This window comes from Malania oleifera, chromosome 1 (assembly GCF_029873635.1).
Source record: "Malania oleifera isolate guangnan ecotype guangnan chromosome 1, ASM2987363v1, whole genome shotgun sequence".
In the NCBI taxonomy this organism is placed as follows: Eukaryota; Viridiplantae; Streptophyta; class Magnoliopsida; order Santalales; family Ximeniaceae; genus Malania; species Malania oleifera.
Genome location: NC_080417.1, coordinates 150,486,154 through 150,509,675, shown reverse-complemented (window position 1 = coordinate 150,509,675; position 23,522 = coordinate 150,486,154). Strand labels below are relative to the sequence as shown.

The following is a 23,522-nucleotide window of genomic DNA, read 5'->3' as shown; positions in this document are numbered from 1 at the left end:
AACCCTTCCTGTCATGGCTCTAACATCCTCACTCGCATTTTCTTTTTCTTTTATAAGAAAAGGTTATTTATATTTAAAAAAGCAAAACAAAATAGATTGACAGATTCAAAAGTTTGGAACTCAAAATGTGAATAATACAACTGAGAATTAGCCTGAAGTGAAAAATAGGAGTACAAGAGTTCAAGAGAGGTTGCAGAACAAAACCCCCTTATCTCCAAACTATTTACAGGAATAATGACAATTCATGTGTGGGTGTAAAACAAAACATGCTTTCACCGAAATATTCGAACAGGGATGCCAATAAATGTCCAGCATCCATATTCTCCTTCCAAGCCTGAGCAAGAACTGCAGACATTTTTAGAACCCGACCACCAACCCTCTCTCTTCTCCCACTAACATCTGAACCCCCCACAGTTGCCAAAAACCCACCGCCTGCTCCTTGCATGTCTACTGGCAAGGAGTTCATTGGGATTGCACCTGCTGTGGAATCCATTGCGACTTTCTTCAGTGATGTTTGCTGCACTAAGTTGTCCATGCTTGTCTTGCGTTTGTCTTGATTGAAATGAAAAGGGGCAAAATAAGGATGAGGTAAGTTCAGGATCATAAACCCGCAATGAATTTTGCAAACTCACATGCGACTGGATATTGAATGAAACTGATTTACATCATAAAGCAAAATCTATAAACATGCAATGAACTTCGATGATATGAATGCCTATGAAGATCTGAGCATATCAGAAAAGCAAACTTTCCCACAAGTGGTATATATTGAATGAAACCGAATTACATCATAAAGCAAAATCTATGGACATGCAATGAACTTCGATGATATGATGAATGCCTATGAAGATCTGAGCATATCAAGAAAGCAAACTTGCCCACAAGTGGTAATTAGATGTGCCTACCTGATTTTTACCATAAAGCAGTCTATAATACCAAGGTCGCATAAAAAGAATGATTTTGTAATGTCGTATTAGTTTCAAGAAATAATGACTTCTTGAAAAATTAAATTATTATAAATGCAATACTCACTGGAATACGATATCACTCACTAGAGAACAACGATGTATATTCCTCAGCTTCTACAGAGTTTAAAGGAGATTAGGGTGGGGGTTATATATATACACACACACACACTTCCACCGTAGGTTCTTCCAACTGGCATCGAAAATGAATGATTTGGTTAATTTTAAAGATAAATTAAAATGAGATCAAACCACTTCATGTCTAAAATATTGGAACCGGAACCTACCCAAACCATCCTAGGAATAAAAAACTGAACCAAATTGAACAAATGTTCAGTTTCCAAGTATGCTTGCGTTCTGCATAATTAGGCCCAACAAATGGCCCAAGGATAAAAGTTCACATGGAAGTAGGAAACATTACATGAACCTTTTAGTCTTACAAATAATTACTCTATTATAAAATCCGTAGATTGTGAACTCAATTCATTCCAATTTGAACTAAAAACAATGAAAAAGGATTTTTTTTTATTTAATTTGACCAAATTTAATGTGCTTAATTCATTCACCAGCTAATCCAACAAAACTAAATAAAATATAAAAAATTCCGAGTTTGGAAATGGAAAGTTGCAAATAAAAAACATTCCATTTTCAAGCTATCAAATGAAAAGATTCAAAAAAAAACTAAACTGGAAAAAAAAGAAGAATCAAGAAAAAAAAAAACAAACTCAAATTCAATGCTTGCATCACATAAACACCACAGTTTTTATGTCTTGGAATTAAGGCAGCTTGGTAATATTATATGATTTATGAGTTTGCCTTCCACTAGTATTAATTAACTTGTGTAAAATAGATTATACACCGTCCAAGAGTATATACAAGAACGTATTTGGGTTATGCGGTTACTTATCAAAAAATGTTTTGAATGATAAAATTTTGATATGATTCCCTTTGGATTGGTTTGGTTTGGATAGATTGGGCCTGATTCACCTCAGTGCAATTTGTTCTCCAAGTTCGGTTCTGTTCCTCAATTTGTGGGGTCTGCATTTTCCAAATGAGCTTCCTAGGAAAGTTGCTAGTTCCTGCCAGAGGAGTGAATTTCTTATAAAAAGATCTGATTGTAAACCTGCTCTCTTAGTCTAGGATCCCCATTGGGATCTTTAGTAATGTTCCAGTAATGGATTCTGTATAAGCGATCATAAAATCAGTAAGATTTCCATTTCCTGATCCAAAGCATTTCTAATCAAGAGAATGTTCCAAAAGATCCCTTGGTCAAACGTTCAGAGACAATTACTAATAATGGGATCCTTTGTCATGAGCCAAATTGCAAAAAAGAAGGGAATTTTGTGCTAAGGGTAGACTGACCACACCAAATATCCTTCCAGAAGAAAACCATTCTGCCCTTGTAAGCTGATAATGGGGAAAAAATTATCCCAACTTTTCCTGATAAATTTCCAAACTCAACACAATACGCTTCTCTCCTAGCTTTAGTGGTCCAACCATTCTGCAAAAGACCATATTTTGAACCAATGACTCTTCTTCAAAGAAAATCCATCTCCTTCATGAATCTTCAAAGCCATTTTCCAAGGAGGGATTTTGCTGAATGTAGATATGGATTTGAGCCCTAAACCTCCATATCTTGAAGGTTGTCTTACAACGTCCCATTTGACAAGATGATACTTTAATACCTCCCCTGAATGCCCCAAAGGAATCTCCATCGAATTCCCTCTAACCTTTTGGCACTTGAGCAAGGGACAGGAAGGACGACATATAATAAACTGGGAGATTTAATAATGTGCTCTTTATGAGGGTAAGTCTGCCATTAATAGACAGATAATCCCTTTTCCAAGTAGCCAGCATTCTCTCAATCTTCAAAGATGGGATCTCAAATACCCTTGTCTTTGCATTTAGGACCACAAGGCCAAGGTAGATAACTGGAAAAGCCTACAACTTGCATCCCAAAAGGCCTGCAAGGAGAGGCTCCTCGGCGCTGTTCCCAAGTGGAATGAGTTTGCTTTTTCCAAAGTTCACCTTCAACCAGGAGATTGCTTGAAACCCAAGAAAAATGCACCTAAGATTGAGGATCTAATGAGGGTCATCTTCACAAAAGATAACAATATCATATGGAAAAAGGTGATGGGAGACTTCCATTTCCCTCCTATTCATTCCAATGCCAAAACTAAGGACACCTCCTTCGGAAGCTTTTTTAAACAAAAGACTTAGAACTTCCATTACCAAGATAAGCAATAAAGGGGGAGAAGGCATCAGCTTGCCTCAGACCTCTAGTAGAGCAATGTATATATATGATAAGCAGCCCTTGACAACGGCTGAAAAGAACAGGCCTGTAAGGCATTGTTGGATCCACCTGCCCTGCAACTCCTCCAAGGGCATTCTTTTGATGATGTGGAGGAAGAAATCTCAATCCACATAATCAAAAGCCTTCTCCATGTCAAGTTTGCAAACCATCACTCTTCCAATCCTTGCTATAGGCATCCACAAGTTCATTAGCTATAAGAATTGATAGGGCAATGACCTCTAGAATTGCTTTTTCTAAGCCTTGTAGCAAGGACCTTGGATAGGATCTTATAAATACCACACACAAGACTCATAGCGCAAAAAAATTTAATGTTGCAAGCAAGGTTTTGGTTTTGATTTTGATTAAAATTTCGAAGCTCCAAAAGTATGAAAATTTCAATTTCAATGTCAATTTCGATTTCGATTTGAAAAAACAATGGAAATTTGTAGTAAAGCTATAGGACCAGATAACATCCTATTGAAGTATGGAAATGCTTAGATGATAATGGAATTATATGGTTAACTAATTTATTTAACACAATTATAAAAACTAAGAAAATGCCAGACAAATGGAGGAAAAGCACTTTAATACCTTTATACAAAAATTAAGAAGATATTCAAAATTGTAATAACTATCATGGAATTAAACTTTTGAGTTATACAATGAAAATGTGAGAAAGGGTAGTTGAATTAAGGCTAGAAACGAATGTCTCAAAAAATCAATTTGATTTTGTGCCTAAGAGATCTACTACAAAAGCTATATATCTTTTAAGAAAATTAATGGAAAAATTTTGGAAAAAAAAAAAAGGAGACTTGCATATGGTATTTATTGACTTAGAGAAAGCGTATGATAGGGTACCTAGGTTCTATGATGGGTTTATAAAAAAAAAAAAAGGGTGTATGTAATAGGTATATTGATGTCATTAAGGACATGTATGATAGAATAACAGCTAATGTTAGGATTATAAGTGGAGAGACTAGAGAATTCCAATCACAATATGTGTAGATCAAGGACCCACTTTGAGCCCTTATCTTTTTACTTTAGTGATGGATTAATTGACTAGGAGTATCCAAAATGAGGTACCATGGTATATGTTGTTTGCGGATGATATTGTCTTGATTGATAAAACTGGGGGTGGAGCATAATCTAAGCTAGAATTATGGTGAGAAGCTTTAGAATCTAGAGGATTTAGGATAAGTAAAAATAAGATAAAATATATGGAATGTAATTTCAGTAATAGTATAAGGAATATTAAAGACAAAGTAAAATTTAATGATGAAAAATCAATAGCAGTAATAGATTTCAATAGCTTGGATCTATTATACAAGTTGGAGGAGAGAAATTGAAGAAGATATAATACATAGAGTAAGTAGGTTGGTTAAAATGGAGAAGTGTTTTGAGTGTGTTTTGTGATTGTAGAATACCCTTAAAACTAGAAGGGAGGTTTCATAAAACGACTGTAGGACCAATTATGTTATATGGATCAGAATGTTAGGTGACTAAGAAACAACATATCCAAAAAGTAAAAGTTGACGAGATGAGAATGCTTAGATAGATGAGTGGTATAACGCTAAAAAATAAATTAAGAAATGAACATATTCACGATAAGTTAGGTGTAGCTCCTGTAGAAGATAAGGGAAGGGCCACTTAGATAGCGTGTGCTTTTTGACCATAGAATACCCTCAAAATTAGAAGGGAAGTTTTATAAAACGGAGGTTGTAAGACCATCTATGCTATATAGATCAGAATGATAGGCGACTAAGAAACAACATATCCAAAAAGTAAAATTTGTCGAAATGGGAATGCTTAGATGGATGAGTGGTATAACACTAAAAGATAAATTAAAAAATGAACATATTCACGATAAGTTAGTTGTAACTCCTGTAAAAGATAAGATAAGGGAGGGACGACTCAGATAGCTTGGGCACTTGCAACGTAGGCCACATTGTGTACTAGTGAGGAAAAGTGATTTAGTTGCTGTGAGGGGGCAGTAAAAGGGGTAGGAGTAGACCTAAAATAACTTAGAATGAGATAGTAAGGATTTAATAGCCCTGAATTTGTCGAAGCAAATTGTCCATGACCGTATAAATTGGCGAAAAAGGATTCATGTAGCTAACCCCACTTAGTGAGACTTAAGGCTTAGTTTGTTGTCGTTTGTGGTTGTTATGTTGTGTATGAGGTGTAATAGTTGTCATATAATATATGTATTAAACATATCCATAATATTACATATATATTAAACATATTCAATTATTATAAATGAAATCCATAAATCAATTAAATATTATTTATTATACAATTAAAGATAATTTGGACATCAATGGTAAATAAAATGTTGTTGCTAATATCTAAGTTTAATTTTTCATATAATTTCAGAAGCCCTAGTAATAATATTTTGTTTCAAGAAAAAAAAAGATAAATTAAGATAGAAATTTCACTTTGCCTCGAAATCTCACAATTGAATTCTAAGGATATTTCATTCTATAGTTAAAATTTCGACAAGTTTTGTTAAAATTTTGAGATTTTGATAAATTTCAGATGATTTGTTGAAATATCGACAAAAAGAAATTTTGTAAGACCAAAATCAATTGCCATTTCAATTTCGAGGGTGATGGAAAGCTAAAATTTCAATGCAAATTTCCAAAATTTCATGGAAATTTAAGACCATGGTTGCAAGCACTAATTTTCGTGGGGACCACAGTTACAAATGTGGAGTTCAGACTGCTCACAGATTTTCCTGCACTGCAAGTCAATAATGATGATGATCATGTCCCGCTTAAGATGTCCCCAGTTAGAGTGAAACAAGGCTAAAGAAAAATCAACAGCTCTTGATGCTTTATCTCCATTACTTTCTGTGGCAGCTCAATAAATTTGCTCTTTGTTGAAGGGCCTTTCACACCCATACATTGTGGAAGGGTTCTAAGTGCACAAGGTGATGCCATCTACTACTGGTCTCCAAGGCTCTTGTTCAATGTAAAGTTCCTTGTAGAATCCACTAAAATTTTTAGTATCCTACTCATTAACTAATGACTCCTCCCAATTTCAATTTTCATCAAAGAGTTGAACCCGCAGTGAGCATTTCCTACTCGATGGAAGAATCTAGTGTTATGATCCCCTCAATAAGCCATAAAGCCCTGAATTTATCCTCTCTCAAGAACACTCATAAAGTCGAGTTCATTGATTCCTTAATTATCAGCAAAGGAGCTACGTGTCTGAGTTTACATGCCCTTCTATTAAAGTCCATGTACAAGGTTGTTGAGCCTAATCAGATTATGGACTTGAGAAGAGACTTCGTGGAAATAATGCAACTCTTGCAGAGTAATTGTCCTTTGACACAAGAGTGACAGAGTTGCAGTACAAGCTGGAGGTGGTGTCACTGATGATGGTCGGCCACCTCAGCAAGTTCACTCCATCCAGCATCACCATGGCCACAACTCTCTTCACAGTTTCCGACTATAGCATTCTTTTATTTCTACGGTTTTTTATTTTATGAATCAGATTTTTGTGTTTTAAGCATTTGAAATACCTGTGTTTGCAACTCCAACCTCTTCAGTAGTTTTTTTTTTTTTCTGTGACTGTGAGAGAGAGAGAAATGAGCAAGTGGGACTTTGGGAGTTGGGTCAACATCTTGTCAGCATCTTCAAGGTGCAGACTGCATTACTTATGTAAATTGACTTAAGAGTGCCCTATTTTTGTGTTTTTTATTTCCTATAACCTTTAAGGCAGTTTCCTTGCCTTAATCTCTGTGCTGAGGCCTTCATTAGTTCCTCATCATCCAGCTCCTTTATGCCATTAAATAAAACAGTCTTCTTTAAATAAATATTCCCAAAAGTATCTTGTTCCACCATTTCAATTTTCTTTCAACCCTTTAAATTTTGAGGCAACTACTTGCTATCCCCTTTAAATGAAGAGTAGACCCCTATTGCTAAACCAGATCACCAAAGCCATCATGCTTGAACCACAATTTCTCAAACAGGAAAGGAGTCGACCCCGGTTAATACCTTCCGTAACTAAGAGGATGGGGAAATGGTTTCCAATAGGCCTTGAAAGAAGACTCTGAGTAACCCTAGAGAAATGTTGTTCCCGATTTGTCAAGATTAAGAACATATCAACACTCAAAAATGAGGGTGTCTCCTTGGAGTTAGGCCACGTGAGGGAGCTGCCATAGAGCGGAAGATCAATGAGTGCATTCTCAATGATGAAATCAAGGAATCTTTCACACTAACGGTCTCTGGTTCCTTTTTTGACAGAACAAAGAATCAAACCACAGCATACAGTTTCTGAATATCTGGAACCATTCTACACAGATATTTAAAAAGTTTGTTCAGTTCTTTAAGTTCACTTATTCCATTCTGCAGCCCTATGTGAAATTTTTAGGAAAAAAAAAAAATGTAACCTTTCTTCTCTTAAAATTCAGTTGATTGTTTTTAAGAATTGCTCGAAATTTAGATCAAAAAGTAAATTTCTAGGTTGCCTATCACTAGGGTCATGGTGATTTCTAGTAAAACTTGTAGACACCCCAAGAGTTGGTCTAACACTGCGCAGCCAAGTGAAATGTTTTTAACTTGCATGCAAACATCACAAGAAACCACTCTCCAGTAAATACTCATCCATCCAATAGAAATCATTCCTTATAAGTTTCTTCCTAATACAAGCTAAGAGTTCACCTAAAGCTATCCCAACAAAATGCTCATATAAGCAGCTGCCTGCATGCACATGCATGCAAGAGCTATTCATGTTGATCAGTGTAAGATGCATGTATGCATGTGTGGAAGTCTCATAGCAATGAAAAGAGCCCATACTTGGCATTGTTGTCGCAACTTTTCCATTACTCTTCCAGATGGCATTGGATGGTGGAGACAACAAACTGGGGAGCATCTTGAGCTGATCGTATATGCATAAACCAGCTGCATTCTGAAGGTTTATTGATTGTCAGTTCCATAGCATAGCCATCTCAGCAGAACTTTAATAGGGAAAGATGAAAAATCTACCAAACTAAAAATGACACTCACCACTAGGGCTCCATAAACACGCCAAGCTTCATGCCTCTTTGCTTCATTCTTTTGCTTCTCCAGTAGCATTTCAGGCTCAAGAAGTTGCAGATATGACTCTAGATTTGGTAGTATAAGCAAACGTACCTAAATAAAGAATAATTTGAATTGCTCAAAACCAACATATACATGCATGAGCAGAAAAAACACACACAGAGGGGGGGGGGGGGGAGAGAGAGACAGATTTGAAGGAAAAAACAATTAATTCAAGACACAACAATAGATAAAAATACATGTTATCATGCTCAACAAGTGGCAAAGAGCCATAAAGAAATGAAATTACCCCAAACTTTAAATGAACCTAGAAAAAGAAAATAGTGCAAAAAATGAAAATTCCCATGGCATATGATGCAGGGGCAGCATCAAGGATCTGCAGCCACGGGGAGAAATTAGAAGAAATTGAAGAAGAGGAAGGGGAAGAGAGGACAAAAGAGATACAAGGAGGAACACATTCACTTCAAATTCAAGTTCATCAACAACCACCTACAACAAATGAAACTACACATATACCCCTAACACTACAATAAATTACAAACATACCACTTAAAATACACAAATATTACAAACAAACCCCCAAATACACATAATCCTATACTAATCAAACTAAACACACAATTAACTACTAACTAAGCCCAACAATCCCCTCACCCAATCCTTCTTAAATATTCTTCAACAAAGATCTTCCCAAGGTCTTGGTTCTTAACGTACATCAATACTCCCTTAGCTAGAAAAAATTCAGCCTCAAATTGAAATGTTGGAGAATTAAAAGAAGCAAACTTCGACTCTTCGAAAGCCAGCGTTTGAGTGATACAAGAAACCACGCTCCATTGGCAGCACTATAGACTAGAGTTGAGAATTAGCGGAATGACAAACTCAACAATTGGAATGTCTTAAAGGCTTTGGATGTCCTCAAACACATTCATTTCCTTCCTTTTAGTGTCTTCAAGTTGAGTAACTCTTAACATATTCTTTGTGTTGGTTGGTTGGTAGTGCGGGCATCAAGATTATCTTCTTACCATTATAGTGGAAGACATGTCTTCTCATGTCCTCGAATCACACCCAAATCATCAAACCAAGGAGAACCAAGGAGTACATGGCCAATATTCATAAGTATGATATCACACCAAACATTATCAAAATAGTCACCCATCTAGATACAAACTGAACATCATTCACATATATAGTAGAACTATCAACCCAAGACATCTCATAAAGCTCTCTGAGTGAGGTTCCAGATGAAGTTGCATTGGAGTGACCCCATTTATGGAAACCAAATTCACAGTGCATCTTCCATCAATGATGACTTTGCAAACATTTCCTCCACACCTAAGAAAGGTGTGGAAGAGCTTGAAATTGTGCCCAAAGTATGACAAATGATATTCCTTTTTTCCAACAATAAGACACCATGTTGCAGTTATATATCACCATAGACCCTTAAACATATTGCTCAATCTATTCTTGCAGACCACAAATTCACTTTGAAAATTCACAAAATGTAGCAATAAAACCTGATTTTTTATGCTGGCAGTGACAATATCTCACTTTTTGTAGCAAATTATCACACTTTATTGCAAAATATCAAGTCCACAAGCAAAATAGCACACTGCAGATTAAAATATCATAAAGAAAACCCAAAATATCATGGCTGGAGCAATTTCTCACTAATCTGGAACCAGGAGAAGACTCCGGAAGATTCCCAATCATGGATTGCTGGTACGTGGAGCGTGTGCGCAGCCCACAAGGGTCTTCTGGCGATTATTTTCTGGAAGGTGGTATGTTGAAGGGTGGTGATTTGAATGGCAGTAGTGGTGTGTCAAAACAACTCAAACATGGATGGATTTTAAAGGGGTCGGCAGCTGGAAATTTTTCAGCAAGCACATGGGGCTTCATGGAAGGTGATGAAAATTTGAGGGGGAACGGTTTCAGGAGGTTCTGTCTTCAATGGGACGAGTGGTATTGCAGGATGGTGTCTGGAACGTGGTCTCAGAAAATGGGGACAACTGAAATTTTAGAAAATGTTCAGAACTTTTTTTTTTAGACTTAAATTTGCAGGGCGTAGAGGATAGTTGAAGGGGATGAAATCTGGGGTTGGAATTTAGAGTAACAAAAAGAGAGGGACAAAACTGAGGGAGAGAAAAACAGAGAAGAAAAAGGAAGAAGAAGAAAGAAGAAGCAGTGGCAGGGTGGAACAGTACACAAATAATGAACAGAACAGAACAGAGAAGGAAAGAAAGAAGAAGAGAAGAATCAGAAATAGAGAGAGAATTGATAGAATTAAGGGAGAGAATTAAAAGAAGAGAAGAAGAGAGGGAGAAGAAGAATTAAAGGGGAAGATAGGGGAACTGAAATGGAAGAATGGATATCAATTTTGGGTTCAGATACCAAATGATGCAGGGGCAGCTTCAAGGATCTGCAGCAATGGGAAGAAATTGAAGAGGAAGGAGAAGAGAGGAGATAAAAGGGGAAAATCTCACGATCACTTCAAATTCAAATTCGTCAACAACCGCCTACAACATGGCTTTCACACGCTATTTATAAGAAAGCTTCTAAAACATGAAATTACACACATATTCCTAAAGCAGCAATAATTTACAAACATACCCCTAAAATACACAAATACAACAAACAAGCACCCAAACACACATAATCCTATACTAATTAAACTAAACACGCAATTAACTGCTAACTAAACCCAACAATCCCTTGACCCAATTCTTCTTAATTATTCTCCAACAAGGATCTTCCCAAGGTCTTGGTTCTTGTCCTACATCACATATGGACTCCAATTTCTTTACTACTTTAGTCAGATTGACGGTTAAAGTGACCCTAGTACAGAATAGTAAGGGTTTTCAAAATTTATCCTGTAGGTAATATCTTTCAAAATTTCCCATTTAGAAGCATGAGAAAGGATAATACCACACCAGGTCCAAGGGCTGCAAGCCCTTGAACTGCACCATAATGTTGAGGCAAAGCCTTTGTTGGGTCCAAGAATGCATGGAGCAGAGTCCTCGTCACACGCGGCTGGAGGTTGTGATAAACATGCCCAAATCTGCAATAATTTCACTGATAAGATGTTAAAATATTCTATAGATGAAATGAAAAATAAAAAAAGCTTCAGTATTTTCATTATCTGAAATGAGTCTCAATGTCCCAAATGTGAAGCACTAGTGAAGTTTTTTGGGGTTTAGAGAGCGGCATTGCAACCATTACTATTCAAGTTTGAGCATGTAAAAAAGCTGCAATGGCAATATTACATGTATCATACAATCCATGTTATTACATCAACACTAGGGGGTGGAAAAATCCAAGTCAGGTTCAGTTCCAGTTCAGACAACAAAGTAGAATAATAATAATCTATTTGAGCCAAAACAAACTTCTTGTCCATTTTTTCCCCTTTTGGACCAACTCTTTCCTTATTTATCATTTTTATTTTTATAATACTATTGTTAGATATGCAATCAACTTATGTAACTTGTTTTTGTCCCTGCCATTATTTTTCTCTTAGTTATTATAATTCTTTAGAAGAAGTTGTCATCATTCTAAACTACAAAGAGATATAACATATATTTAATTAATAAACATCTATATATTTTCAGAACCAACACATCCACGCCTACAACACCTAAAAATATTTTAACAAAGACCTCACCCATTTCCACATTTAAGTATAAAAATAATTAAAATTATTATTATGCTTTAAACAAGTAAAACTTTAAATCAGCCCCTCCATTTAAAATAGGGTGTAATGCTGGAATTATCAATGGGTTTTATTTAAACAAAATTTTGTACCTTTTAGGTGTATATATATATATATAGCAAAGAAAAAAAGATGCACTGTCCAAAACTGAATTTTAGAAAGAAATTGCTGTTCAAATTCCCCAACCACTTTTTTCAAAATTAGACATGATCGGTAAAATGAATTGGACAAAAATGTCAATCTAGTCCAAACTCAGATGTCCATGAGAGAATGCACAAGAGCAATAGAAGTAAAGAACATTTTGCAAGTAAGTCTTAGAACATTCAAAAAGCACAAAAAGTAACATATGACTTCAGATTATTGTCACCCATAATTTGATCACTTAACTATAAGTAAATCTCACATACAGGTCCCACATTGGAAAGTTCATTTGAAGCAATAATAATTTATCATCTTATCACTATAGAGTCCCTCACATCTCTCTGTGTACATGTGTATACAAAAAGGTATATGTACGTTGATGTAACAACAACCACCAAGCCTTAAGTCCCACTAGGTGAGATCAGCAACATGAATCTTCTTCCACCTTTCGGCATGATCTATATTATAGAGCAATATCCTTGAGACAATCTTGCATATCCTGTCAAATACTTGCTACCCCAGTCCAAGTTATTCTAGATTGCCCCTTCCCATAATGTCCACACAATGCTCATTATTAGGCCTACAAGTCTTTTATCTTATCTTCAGAAGGCACTAAGCCTAACTACCAATGATACGTTCATTCCTTAATTTATCTTTCAGATTCATCCCACTCATCCACATTTCAAAACTTTTACTTTTAGATATGTTGTTTCTTAGTTGCTCAATATTCATATCCATATGTCATATCTAGTCTTATAGTTGTCCTATATAACTTTCTTTTTACTTTTGACAGTCCAAAGCACTTTTCCATTTTACGCAACATGCTTTAGCTATGTGTATTAAATTGGCGGAAAAGGATTCATGTAGCTGACCACACCTAGTGGGATTTTAAGGCTTGGTTTGTTGTTTGTTGTTGTATTCCTCCTAAATTAACTAAAATTACATTTGTTGTATTCTGTCTTATTTCTACTTATCTTAAAATCTCAAGATTCTAAAGCTTCTCTCAATATCTCCAACTTAGATTCTACTCCACCAAGTCAAACAACATACACCATATAACCTTATTTGGATATCTCAACATGAAAAGGTAAAATATAAAGACAAGTCTCACCTCTTGCATATTGCAGCAATTAGCTTTGCTGTGAAGTTTCTAAGCTCCCAGTGATTGTCAGAAAATCTGTTTCCTAACCTTTTGACAACAAGGCAAGTTAATACAGCTGGCATCAATTGGTGCAGCTGAAGAAAACAAGACATTTCTTCAATTAGTAAACCATTCACAAGAAGCACATTATTATAGCTGTAATAGGTACTACTCAAACACCCAATGCGTTAAGTTGCACTGTCGTTGCCAAGCAAGATCTCAAGCTGTTAGAAATGCAGAATCAAACAAGTATCAGCAACATTACAGTTAACATTAAACCATTCAGATGTCCTAGTCATCCAATCTTTTACTTTGTTCTAATTGTTCAATTACAGAAGGCTTACATTCCATAAAAGTCAACACGAGTTGAACAAATCATCCAACCAAGCCAGCTTTGGACATCGTACCCAAAGTTACCATTGCATGAATGACATGATCAGATAAAAAAATCCTTCCAATAGTCTAAACAATCTTATATTGGTGACTGATTAGTCATTATTGGACTTCTATTTCAATCACAAACTAAATAGTCTATTTTAGTGTTTCTCATTTTTTGCCCCTTTTTCCATCTCCTCTCCTAGGTTATATTTTCCTAAATTTATTTCTTAATACACTTTATTATTATATTATCTAATACCCATACACACAAACACATATATATATTGTTAATGGTTATTTAGTCCTAGCATTATTATTATGTGTTAAGAGTTTGGTTTGTAATAAGTGTGAGTTAGTAAGGGTATTATGGTCATTCCAACTGTACTTGACATATATTATAAATAGAGGGAGAGACCTCTCGTTTGTTTTGGGTCTTCCATTTTACCCAATTATTCAACATGGTATCAGAGCATGATTCTGAAACCTCAACCCTAATTGTTACGACCACCATCACTGGAATTTTCTGGGCGACACTGCCAGTTCAAGAACATCAAAACTACTATAGATTGTGCAAAAACAACACCATAGTCACCCACAGACACTGTCGGTCTGCTCCCCACTGAAATCCCATCTCCAGGCAGTGTCCCACATGCCCTCACGCACCGGTCGAAGGCTGTCAGGGCCAACCCCACACGCCAGTGCGTGAAGCTACTCTTTCAGGCATGGTTTTGACCGGAAATCATCCAGCAGTGATCCAGTCCCTCTATTAACATGTTATTGAAGTTTTTCATGATGTTTTTGCCCAAAGATCCCACCTTTTTTAATTGTTCATGCGCAGCACCCAAGGAATGGATATTTGATGCTTCTTGAAGTTGTTTATCAATGGTTATTGAGTTTATTGGGTCTGAATCAGTGGGATTTGCTGTGTTTTTTAATTCAATGTTCTAATTTCTTCCATATATCAAAATATCAAACTATTGGGTCCAATCTTTGTTGTGACCGTGCACTCGTGGTAATTCATTAGTTGTTGTCTGGTATTAGTAACAGTCATTGATGAGTGCTCATAAGCTGTTTTTTGTGAGGCTGTAGCAGTGTTATATAGGTTTGTTGGTGATTTATCCATGGTAGTTTGGGTGGTTCACCTCTCCAATTGTTCTCGTGCTGTGTGCTGCTTTCTTGCGACTGCGTCTGAGATTCTTGGTGCTGTGGCAACCGCGTAATGATTTATTTATGACTTGTTCATACTGGGTCACCTTGTTCGTGGTTGTTCAGATTGTTCCAGCAATTAATCTTATGATCATTGGTAAAAGTTTGTGAATGTTGGGAAGGAGTTTGCAAATCCCAAATATATGGTTCCTTCGTTAGTCATTTGTTTGAGTGAACCGTGTACTGTGACTATATCAGAGGAGTATTCAAGGTTTCTACAATATCAAACGTCTCAACAAGCATCTTATCACATTGTGTCTTTTGCCCAAAAAGGTAATTCTATAGTCTATATGTCATCTGGTATCCTTCCTACTAGTCCTTGGGTTATTGATTTTGCTGCCAATGACCGTATAACAAGTGCAATCAACTTCTTTTATGATCTCCAGTATACTAAAAATCTACCTCAAGTTACCCTTGCTGATGGGTCCACTATTGCTGTCAAGGGGATAGGAACAGTAAATCCTACTCCTTCTGTCTCTATTTCTTTTGATTTATACATTCCTAAATCTCCTTTCAATCTCATGTCAATTAGCAAGCTTACAAAATAACTAAATTGTTCTGTCACGTTCTTTCCTAATTTTGTGGTTATTCAGGATCCGAAAACAAGAAAGACAATTGGCACAAGATGTGAGGCTCGTGGACTTTACTACTTTTAATTCGCCTTCTCCATCCATTGCCTGTACAGTCGCAGTTACACCACTTCAAATTCATTGTCACCTTGGTCATCCATCCTTGGACAAGTTGAAACAACTAGTTCCTACACTGAGTTTTGTGTCTAATCTTGAGTGTGAGTCTTGTCAATTGGGCAAGCATCATTGTGTTCCCTTTGCTTCCTGGCTCGACAAACGGGTGGTTAGCCCTTTCATGCTAGTCCATTATGATATTTGGGGTCCTAGTCGTGTCACATCAAAGTTGGGGTTTTGGCACTTTGTTACATTTGTTGATGACTACTCTAGGATGATTTGATTATATTTAATGAAAGATCATTCCGAGTTGGTTGATATCTTTTGTGCCTTTTGTTCCCAAATAAAACTCAATTTGATATGCTAGTAAAGATACTTCATAGTGATAATACTAAGGAGTAATTTAGTGCCCAATTCAGTACTTATATGACTAACTCTGGCATGATCCACCAGTCCTCTTGTGCCCACAGCCCACAAAAAAATGGAGTTGCAGAGCTAAAAAAGAGACATATTCTTGGACTCACTCATACCTTATTGTATCAAATGAATGACCCTGAAGTTTTGTGCAGTGATGTTGTGCTTACAGCTTACTCCCTCATCAATAAAATGTCATCCTATGTCCTTGGTGGTAAAATCTCATATTCAGTTACCATCCCGTAGACTCCGTTGTTCCCCCTTCCTCCTCATATATTTGGTTGTGTGTCCTTTGTCCATTAGTTGACTCCAGGAATGGATAAGTTGGACCCTCATGCTATCAAATGTATTTCTATGGGCTATTCCTATACTTAAAAAGGTTATCGATGTCATAGTCCTACTTTACATCGATTCTTTAACTATATTGATGTCACCTTCTTTGAGTCTACACCATATTACTCTAATTCCTTGAGTTTTGTTGACCTTTATGAGTTCCTTCCTCTGCCTTGCCTTCCAGATCCAAACCTAGTATTTGTGCCCACTCCTCCTACATCTACATTCAGGTTTGAGTTCTTCTCGTCGCTTGGATCATCCCAATTTGCAAGTATACACACGGCAACTCAAGGGGGAAGTGCTTACTCCAACTTCTACAACTATGCCTCTAGTTCCCTCATCAGACTTATTTCCCATAATGTTGGTCCTCCTATAGCTGTTCGAAAAGGTAAATGCACTTGTACCCAACATCCAATCTCTAATTTTGTTTGTTATGATTTCTTGTCACCCTCTTATTACTGTTTTGTTAGTACTCTGTCTTCTGTTGCTCTTCCAAAATCCATTTCTGAAGGCTTATCCCATTTTGGGTGGAGGACAGCAATGGTTGAAGAGATGCATGCGCTACATGATAATGATACTTGGGATTTGGCACCTCTTCCTCCTGATAAGTCTGTGGTTGGTTGTCGTTGGGTGTACAGTGTGAAAGTCAATCCTGATGATTCGGTGGCTCATTTGAAGGCCAGCCTTGTTGCTAAGGGGTATACTCAAGTGTATGGTTTGGATTATTCAGACACATTCTCTCCAATCCCTAAACTTTCCTTAGTACGTTTATTCATTTCTTTAGTCACCACTTGTCATTGGCCTACACATCAATTAGGTGATCTTCATGAGGAGGTATACATGGAGCAACCACCTGGGTTTATTGCTCAGGGGAAGTCAGGCTCAGTATGTCGACTTAAGAAATCATTGTATGGATTAAAACAATCTCCAAGAGCATGGTCTGGCCATTTAGTGTTGTAGTACTTGAGTTTGGCCTCCATCAGTGTGCAATAGATCATTATGTAATTTATAGTCATACTCCATCTAGTGATCTAGCAGGATATTGCTTATTGTGTATGTGGATGACATTGTGATCATTGGTAATGATGATCGAGGCATCCAAGACCTAAATTTTTTCTACAAAGTTTCAGCTAAGGACTTGGGACCACTGAAGTACTTCTTAGGTATAGAAGTATCGAGATCTCATATGGGAACTGTCTTGTCATAGAGGAAGTATGTTCTTGATCTTTTAGATGAGATGGGCTATTGGGATCCAAATTCAATAATACACCCATGGATCCCAATATTAAGTTAGTGTCAGATATGGATGATTTGTTGCCTAACTCAGGTTGGTACCAGAGACTTAGAGGAAAGTTGAATTATCTCATAGTCACTCGACCAGAAATATCCTTCACATCAAGTGTTGTGAGTCAGTTTCTCGATTCCCCGAGAACAAGTCATTGGGATGCAGTAATTCGCATTTTGAGATATCTCAAAGGAGCACCAAGGAGAGATCTCTTATATCAGGATTGAGGTCACACTCATATTCCGAGATATACAAATGCAAATTGGGTCGAGTCACCTTCCGACCTAAGATCCACAACCAAGTATTGTAACTTTCTCTATGATATTTGGTGTCTTGGAAAAGTAAGAAACAAACTGTGGTGACCAGGTCAAGTGTTGAGTCAAAGTACAAGCTATGGCATACACTTGTTTGGCTGAAGAACATGTTGAAAGAACTAGGTTTTCCACATTTTTAGCATATGGAGTTGATGTGTGATAATCGAGCTGCTATTCATATTACCTCCGACCCTGTCTTCCATGAGCAAACAAATCACATTGAAGTTGATTGCCATTTTATTCGAGAGAAACTTGTACAGAAGCTCATTACAACCACTCATGTGAAGTCTAAGTTTTAGTTTGTTGATTTGTTCACTAAATCCTTGGGAGATGCTCGTGTGAAATTCATCTATAACAAGCTAGGAGCATATGATAAATATGCTCCAGCTTCAGAGGGAGTGTTAATCGTTCTTGAGTCATTTAGCATTATTATTATGTGTTAGAATTTGGTTAGTAATAAGTGTGTGTTAGTAAGGTATGATCATTCCAATCGTACTTGACACATATTATAAATAAAGGGAGAGACCTATCATTTGTTTTATGTCTTCCATTTTACACAATTATTCAACATATATATATATATATACATATATATATATATATATATATATATATCAATCAACCATTAGCTCAGATACTACTATTAGGATCCAAAAAACTGAATCTAAACTTACATATGGTTCTATGTGTATATGTGGATTCTGAAGAAGGCTCCGAGCAACGCGCATCAAAGCAAACAGGCGAGAGAAATCATTCAAATTTCGTGTAACCTAACATTTTCACAAGAAAAATCATATCTCAATGAGCAATGGAAGGTTATTTCACTATGAAATATGTTATTCGGAACTACCTCATCGGCAATGAAATATGTGAAATACGGCACTAAAGGATGGAGTCCTGAATCTGTAGACAAGCTCACTAGCGCTTCTTTAAAGAGGGCAGTGTCAGACCTACCCACAGTAAGTTCTGTAATTTTATCAAAGTAGAGCTGCAGACAACGAGAAAAACCTTGGTATAAAATATCATATAAAAAACAAGGAAGATTTATGTAAAGTAGATGATATAAATTTACCTGAAGCTCCCTTGATAATATATGCTTAACAGGCAATTTAATGTCAACAGGAAGTCCATCCTCCTTGTATTCAGATTTTTTGCTATCAGAAGACAATGCAAGTGCTACAACATAAATGTGATACCAATGCATTAATCAATAACAGAAAATCAAATCATACACTTCAATAAGTTCAAATCTAGATCAACTACACAAAGCCATGGGCATTTAGAGTATATAGTAAATACAAAGATTAGACCCATTAAAAATACAAGGATTACAAAAACCAAGAAAGAGAGTAATCAATGTGTTCTGTCAATGAGAAACATTTTTGGAAAGAAAAATCTTCACCTTGTGTTTGGGAGAGGCTTGGATTTGGATTTGGATTTGTGTGGATTCAAACCAAGTGTAATACAAAATTGTATTGAATTTTGCCTAGATCAACACAAATCCAAATCCAAGGCTTGAAATCCAAGCTCCCAAACACAATGTCAAGATATTTTAGAAGTGGGAAAAATAGTTTTATTAAATAAAATTTAATTCTAAATAAATTTAACCAAATGAAGAAGCAAAGAGGTAACAGAATATCTCCACACATTTTTACTAATTGACTTCCCAAACCCTGGTCACATAGAAACTAATGCCGTATGGACACAGCCCAACTGGATGAAGTGATTCTATAATTGAATAAATACAAATATATTAGGGACCAAAGCCCTCATAGAAGTTACTAACATTGCAACTGAGTTTAGCAAGATACCTTCAACTGGAGCATTTTCTGGAATTGCAGGCTGTACTCCTTCAATAGCTAGCCAATGAGCAACAACAGCAGTGTCAAGAGGCACTTTTGGCAAAGGTGCTTCAATCAACTGCATATTGAAGACAAATCATAAACCCCAGGATATGATTCAGGCATTATTTAGCTAACATTTTAAAGTATTTTTTATTGCATCAAATTTGGTTCCTGATAGCAAGAAAATTGATTTCAAAATGTTAGCCAAACATTGGGTTGACAAATCTAATAATAGGACAATTATAACATAATTATAACCCCTTACGTCTTTAAGTTCTACGTCCTTGTCATTAATGTAGAACAAATCCTTATTTCCAATAGCTCTTTTGAATCGCAATGGATCTCCAGATGCAAAGCCATAAATTGGCTGAGACAGGAAGAGTGATCACAAGTAAGCCAATTGAAACCCTATGGTGAATAAAATGAACTTTTAGAACTAATGAGATGATTCCATTTTTCCTAAACAAAAACACAACCATGTAGAGACAAAGAACGAGGTGAAATAAGGAGCACAAGAGTTAATTGAGTGCAATTCTAGCATAATGAGCTATGTATTGGCCAGCTAAGATAGGAAAATGGCATAATGCTGAAGATTAACTTAGAACAACATTTAATGTTTTTGCTTCCGAACATAAAAATGGCCATACATAAAGATATTCATGAATGCACATGGAACAAGGTAAGATCCGTGAGTGTGTATATGGACTAACAATCACAATCAAAAGTTACCACTAACAAGTGGGTGGAAAAAAAGCATATGGGTGCAGTAGCTTTTGCATGCACATATATAAAAGCATTGAGAAGGTAGCAATGATCAAAGGAAAACTAAATGTAGCATGGACAAAGATCATCCAATATGCATCATTGCCCAGGGAAAAAATGTAAAACTTTGTAGTTTAAATAAAAAGAAGAAACAATTACATGCAATGTGGAAGCGCTTTGACTGCTAAATGAGGTAGAATAAATCCAATCTTCACTTTAGAAACAACAATGGACTATTAAAATACTAAACGAACAATAGCCGAAACTACTTGAGCAGATGGAGGAAATTTCATATAAAACATACCAGTTATCTTCTCATGTTAAAAAAAAAAATCAAAATTTTCTTCCTCCTCAACCCTCCCACCCCACACCAAAAAAAACAAAAAAACCACAAACAAATTTTGCTTCCAAAAAAGGTAAAAACAGAGAGAGAGAGAGAGAGAGAGAGAGAGAGAGAGAGAGAGAGAGAGAGAGAGAGAGAGAGAACTGAGTATTTTCTGGAAAAAAAATCTCATGTTAATAAGTTATAAATTTAAGCTTCTCATTGTACTTTACAAAGAAACTTTTTTTTAGTAATTATCCAAATAGAAACCCTAATCCCATACTAGTAATGTAAAAAGTATAATTTTTTTTTCTTGGAATACAAATTAAAACTCACTTCTACATTTCTTAAATTAAGTGCACTGTCCACATCATCTGCTGTCAAAGTAGTCCGCTTTGAATGGCGCATACACTTGATTGCCTCCTGCAAATTACAGAACACGAATAATTCATTATAAGTTACTCAAAAATGTCAAAATAAGTTTCTCGCCTTATTTTTCATAATTTTTCACGGTGAACGACCCCTAAAAAAGTTACTCTTAGAAGCAAGAATAAGTAGCTAGAAAATTTTGATGCTGAGTAGAAAGAAACACGAATCGTACCTGCATGATCTCGCGAACCCGGTACTCGACATCGGGGGCGAGAGCGAGGGCAACATCGGGGGAGAGATCAGTGATGCCGATACTCTGCGCAATAACCTCGATTGTTTCCTTCGGCACAATGCTCATCTTCTACTTCCGTTTCTACAAGTTCGTCAATATTTTGGCTTTGCACCAGATCAATTTCATGAATTCCCCTTTTTCTTCTAACGACGCAGACCTTAGGAAGTAGTTCTTGAAAGTTCACTGGAGAATTAACGGAGATGTCGACGACACTAGGCTTCTGCTACCTCGCGCCCTCGCCGAATTTTTTGTTTGTCTATCTTATTTATACTAACCATTACAGCTCTCTATTTTTTATAATTTTTAAAAATTTATTTTTAAAAAATAAATTAAATAAATAAATTGTATATAAACATTTTAAAAAGTTCTACAAATATTTTGAGATCATCATAAATAATTATAAAAAAAATTGATATAATTATAAAAATATTTTGAAATAGATGTGGGTATTTAAATGATAACAACTATAAGTAGTTTTATAAATAAATTTAATATTTTTTAAAATTTGACATCAAAGGGGGAATTTTCTTTATATTTTATTAGTCATGGGCATCCATTGTGAATGAATAAATAAATAAGTAAAGAGTATAAGAGCATTTTAGAATAATTATGAATTAGTTATCATGATATTTTGGAATAATTATAAGTAATTATAGGGATGAATTTGACATAATCATAAGTATATTTTAGGATAGTTGTAGGTAATTAAAGGGGTATTTGGAGATAATTATTAATATTTATAGGAATAAATTCGATATTTTTTAAAGAAGACACTAAAAGAGGAATCCCCTTTATAGTATCGGAAATTATAAATAAATTCGACATTAAAAAAACCCAAATAAGAAATCTCCTTTTAACTATTAAAGATTAGAGACTAGTCATGGGCTCACACTAGGTGCGTGTTTCATGGCTCTCTATTTTTAAAATTTGTTTAAAAATTATAAAAATTACTAAAGAATTTTTAATATATATATATATATATATATATATAAAATAAGATATTTTTAGAATGGTTATGGTAGTTACAAGAATGTTCTGAAATAATTGAGTAATTATAGGATTTTTTATTTTTTATTTTTTTTAAATGATAGTGTCTTAGATCCTTTGGATGCTTAACTAATTCATCGAGATAGTAAGTTACCCTTTTACCCTTTTCCACCTAAATACCAAGTTATTATCTCAAATAGATAGTCGTTGCCCCAAAACTTGAATCATAATATTTTAATTGGGAAGTCTTGTGTTTACCATTATGGTAGTTATAAGGACATTATAGGCTAATTATGAGCAATTGTAATGATATATAGTGTAAGAGAATTTTTTTCATAGTTATGAGTAATTATAGGAGTATTTTAGAATAATTATGAGTAGTTATAGGGATTATTTTGGTACTTTTGGTAAAAGACAACAAACGAGGAATCTCCATTATAATAGTAGAGAAATTGAGTAGTTAAGAGGATATATTTGATACAATTATAACGGCTTGTTTGATTCGGTAGAATATATATTTTTTATTTTTATTTTTTTAATTACATAAGAATTCCAACCACCAATGAGTCCTTCGGACCCCCTAGTTCGGTACCAAACCTACGGATCAATGTCCTCCACTCCCAGGTCTCACTAATCAAGGTAAAGTCCGGATGCGAATATGACTTCCATGCATCAGTTAGACATTTGGCCAACCCAGCGCCTAGGACACATATTCATTACCATCTATGATCTCTGCTAACTCACAGAGAACTCTCACCATCTACGGTCCCCGCTGGCTCACAGAATGAACTCTCACCATCTACAGTTTTGTTGACTCACAAAGTAAACTCTTATCATCCACAAATACCGATGGTTCCGTGAGTGTATTTATTTGGAATTAAACTCTTGATGCTCCTGCTTACATGTTGATGTCTTTCCACCGCGCCATGCCCGTAGGGACAGTAGAATATTTATTCTTATAATAAGATAAGATATAGTTAAAAAAAATGATAATCAAGGGAATAACTATTATTTATATGTTCCTAATCATTTCATTCAAAATATA

General features: G+C 35.6%; 1 protein-coding gene across 1 annotated transcript; it reads right to left on the bottom strand.

Annotated features, from left to right (window-relative positions):
• Positions 1-96: 96 nt before the first annotated feature.
• LOC131164662 (transcription initiation factor TFIID subunit 6-like) lies at positions 97-21,759 on the bottom strand. The gene is made up of 12 exons (XM_058122021.1): positions 21,431-21,759; positions 21,166-21,252; positions 20,011-20,112; positions 19,713-19,821; positions 18,974-19,077; positions 18,752-18,889; positions 18,576-18,671; positions 13,259-13,383; positions 11,226-11,358; positions 8,271-8,396; positions 8,061-8,172; positions 97-552 (listed from the first exon to the last, which is right to left on the bottom strand). Exons 1-12 carry the CDS (start codon positions 21,554-21,556, stop codon positions 224-226), a joined length of 1,587 nt encoding a protein of 528 aa, XP_057978004.1. The 5' UTR covers positions 21,557-21,759; the 3' UTR covers positions 97-223.
• Between the last annotated feature and the right edge of the window lie 1,763 nt (positions 21,760-23,522).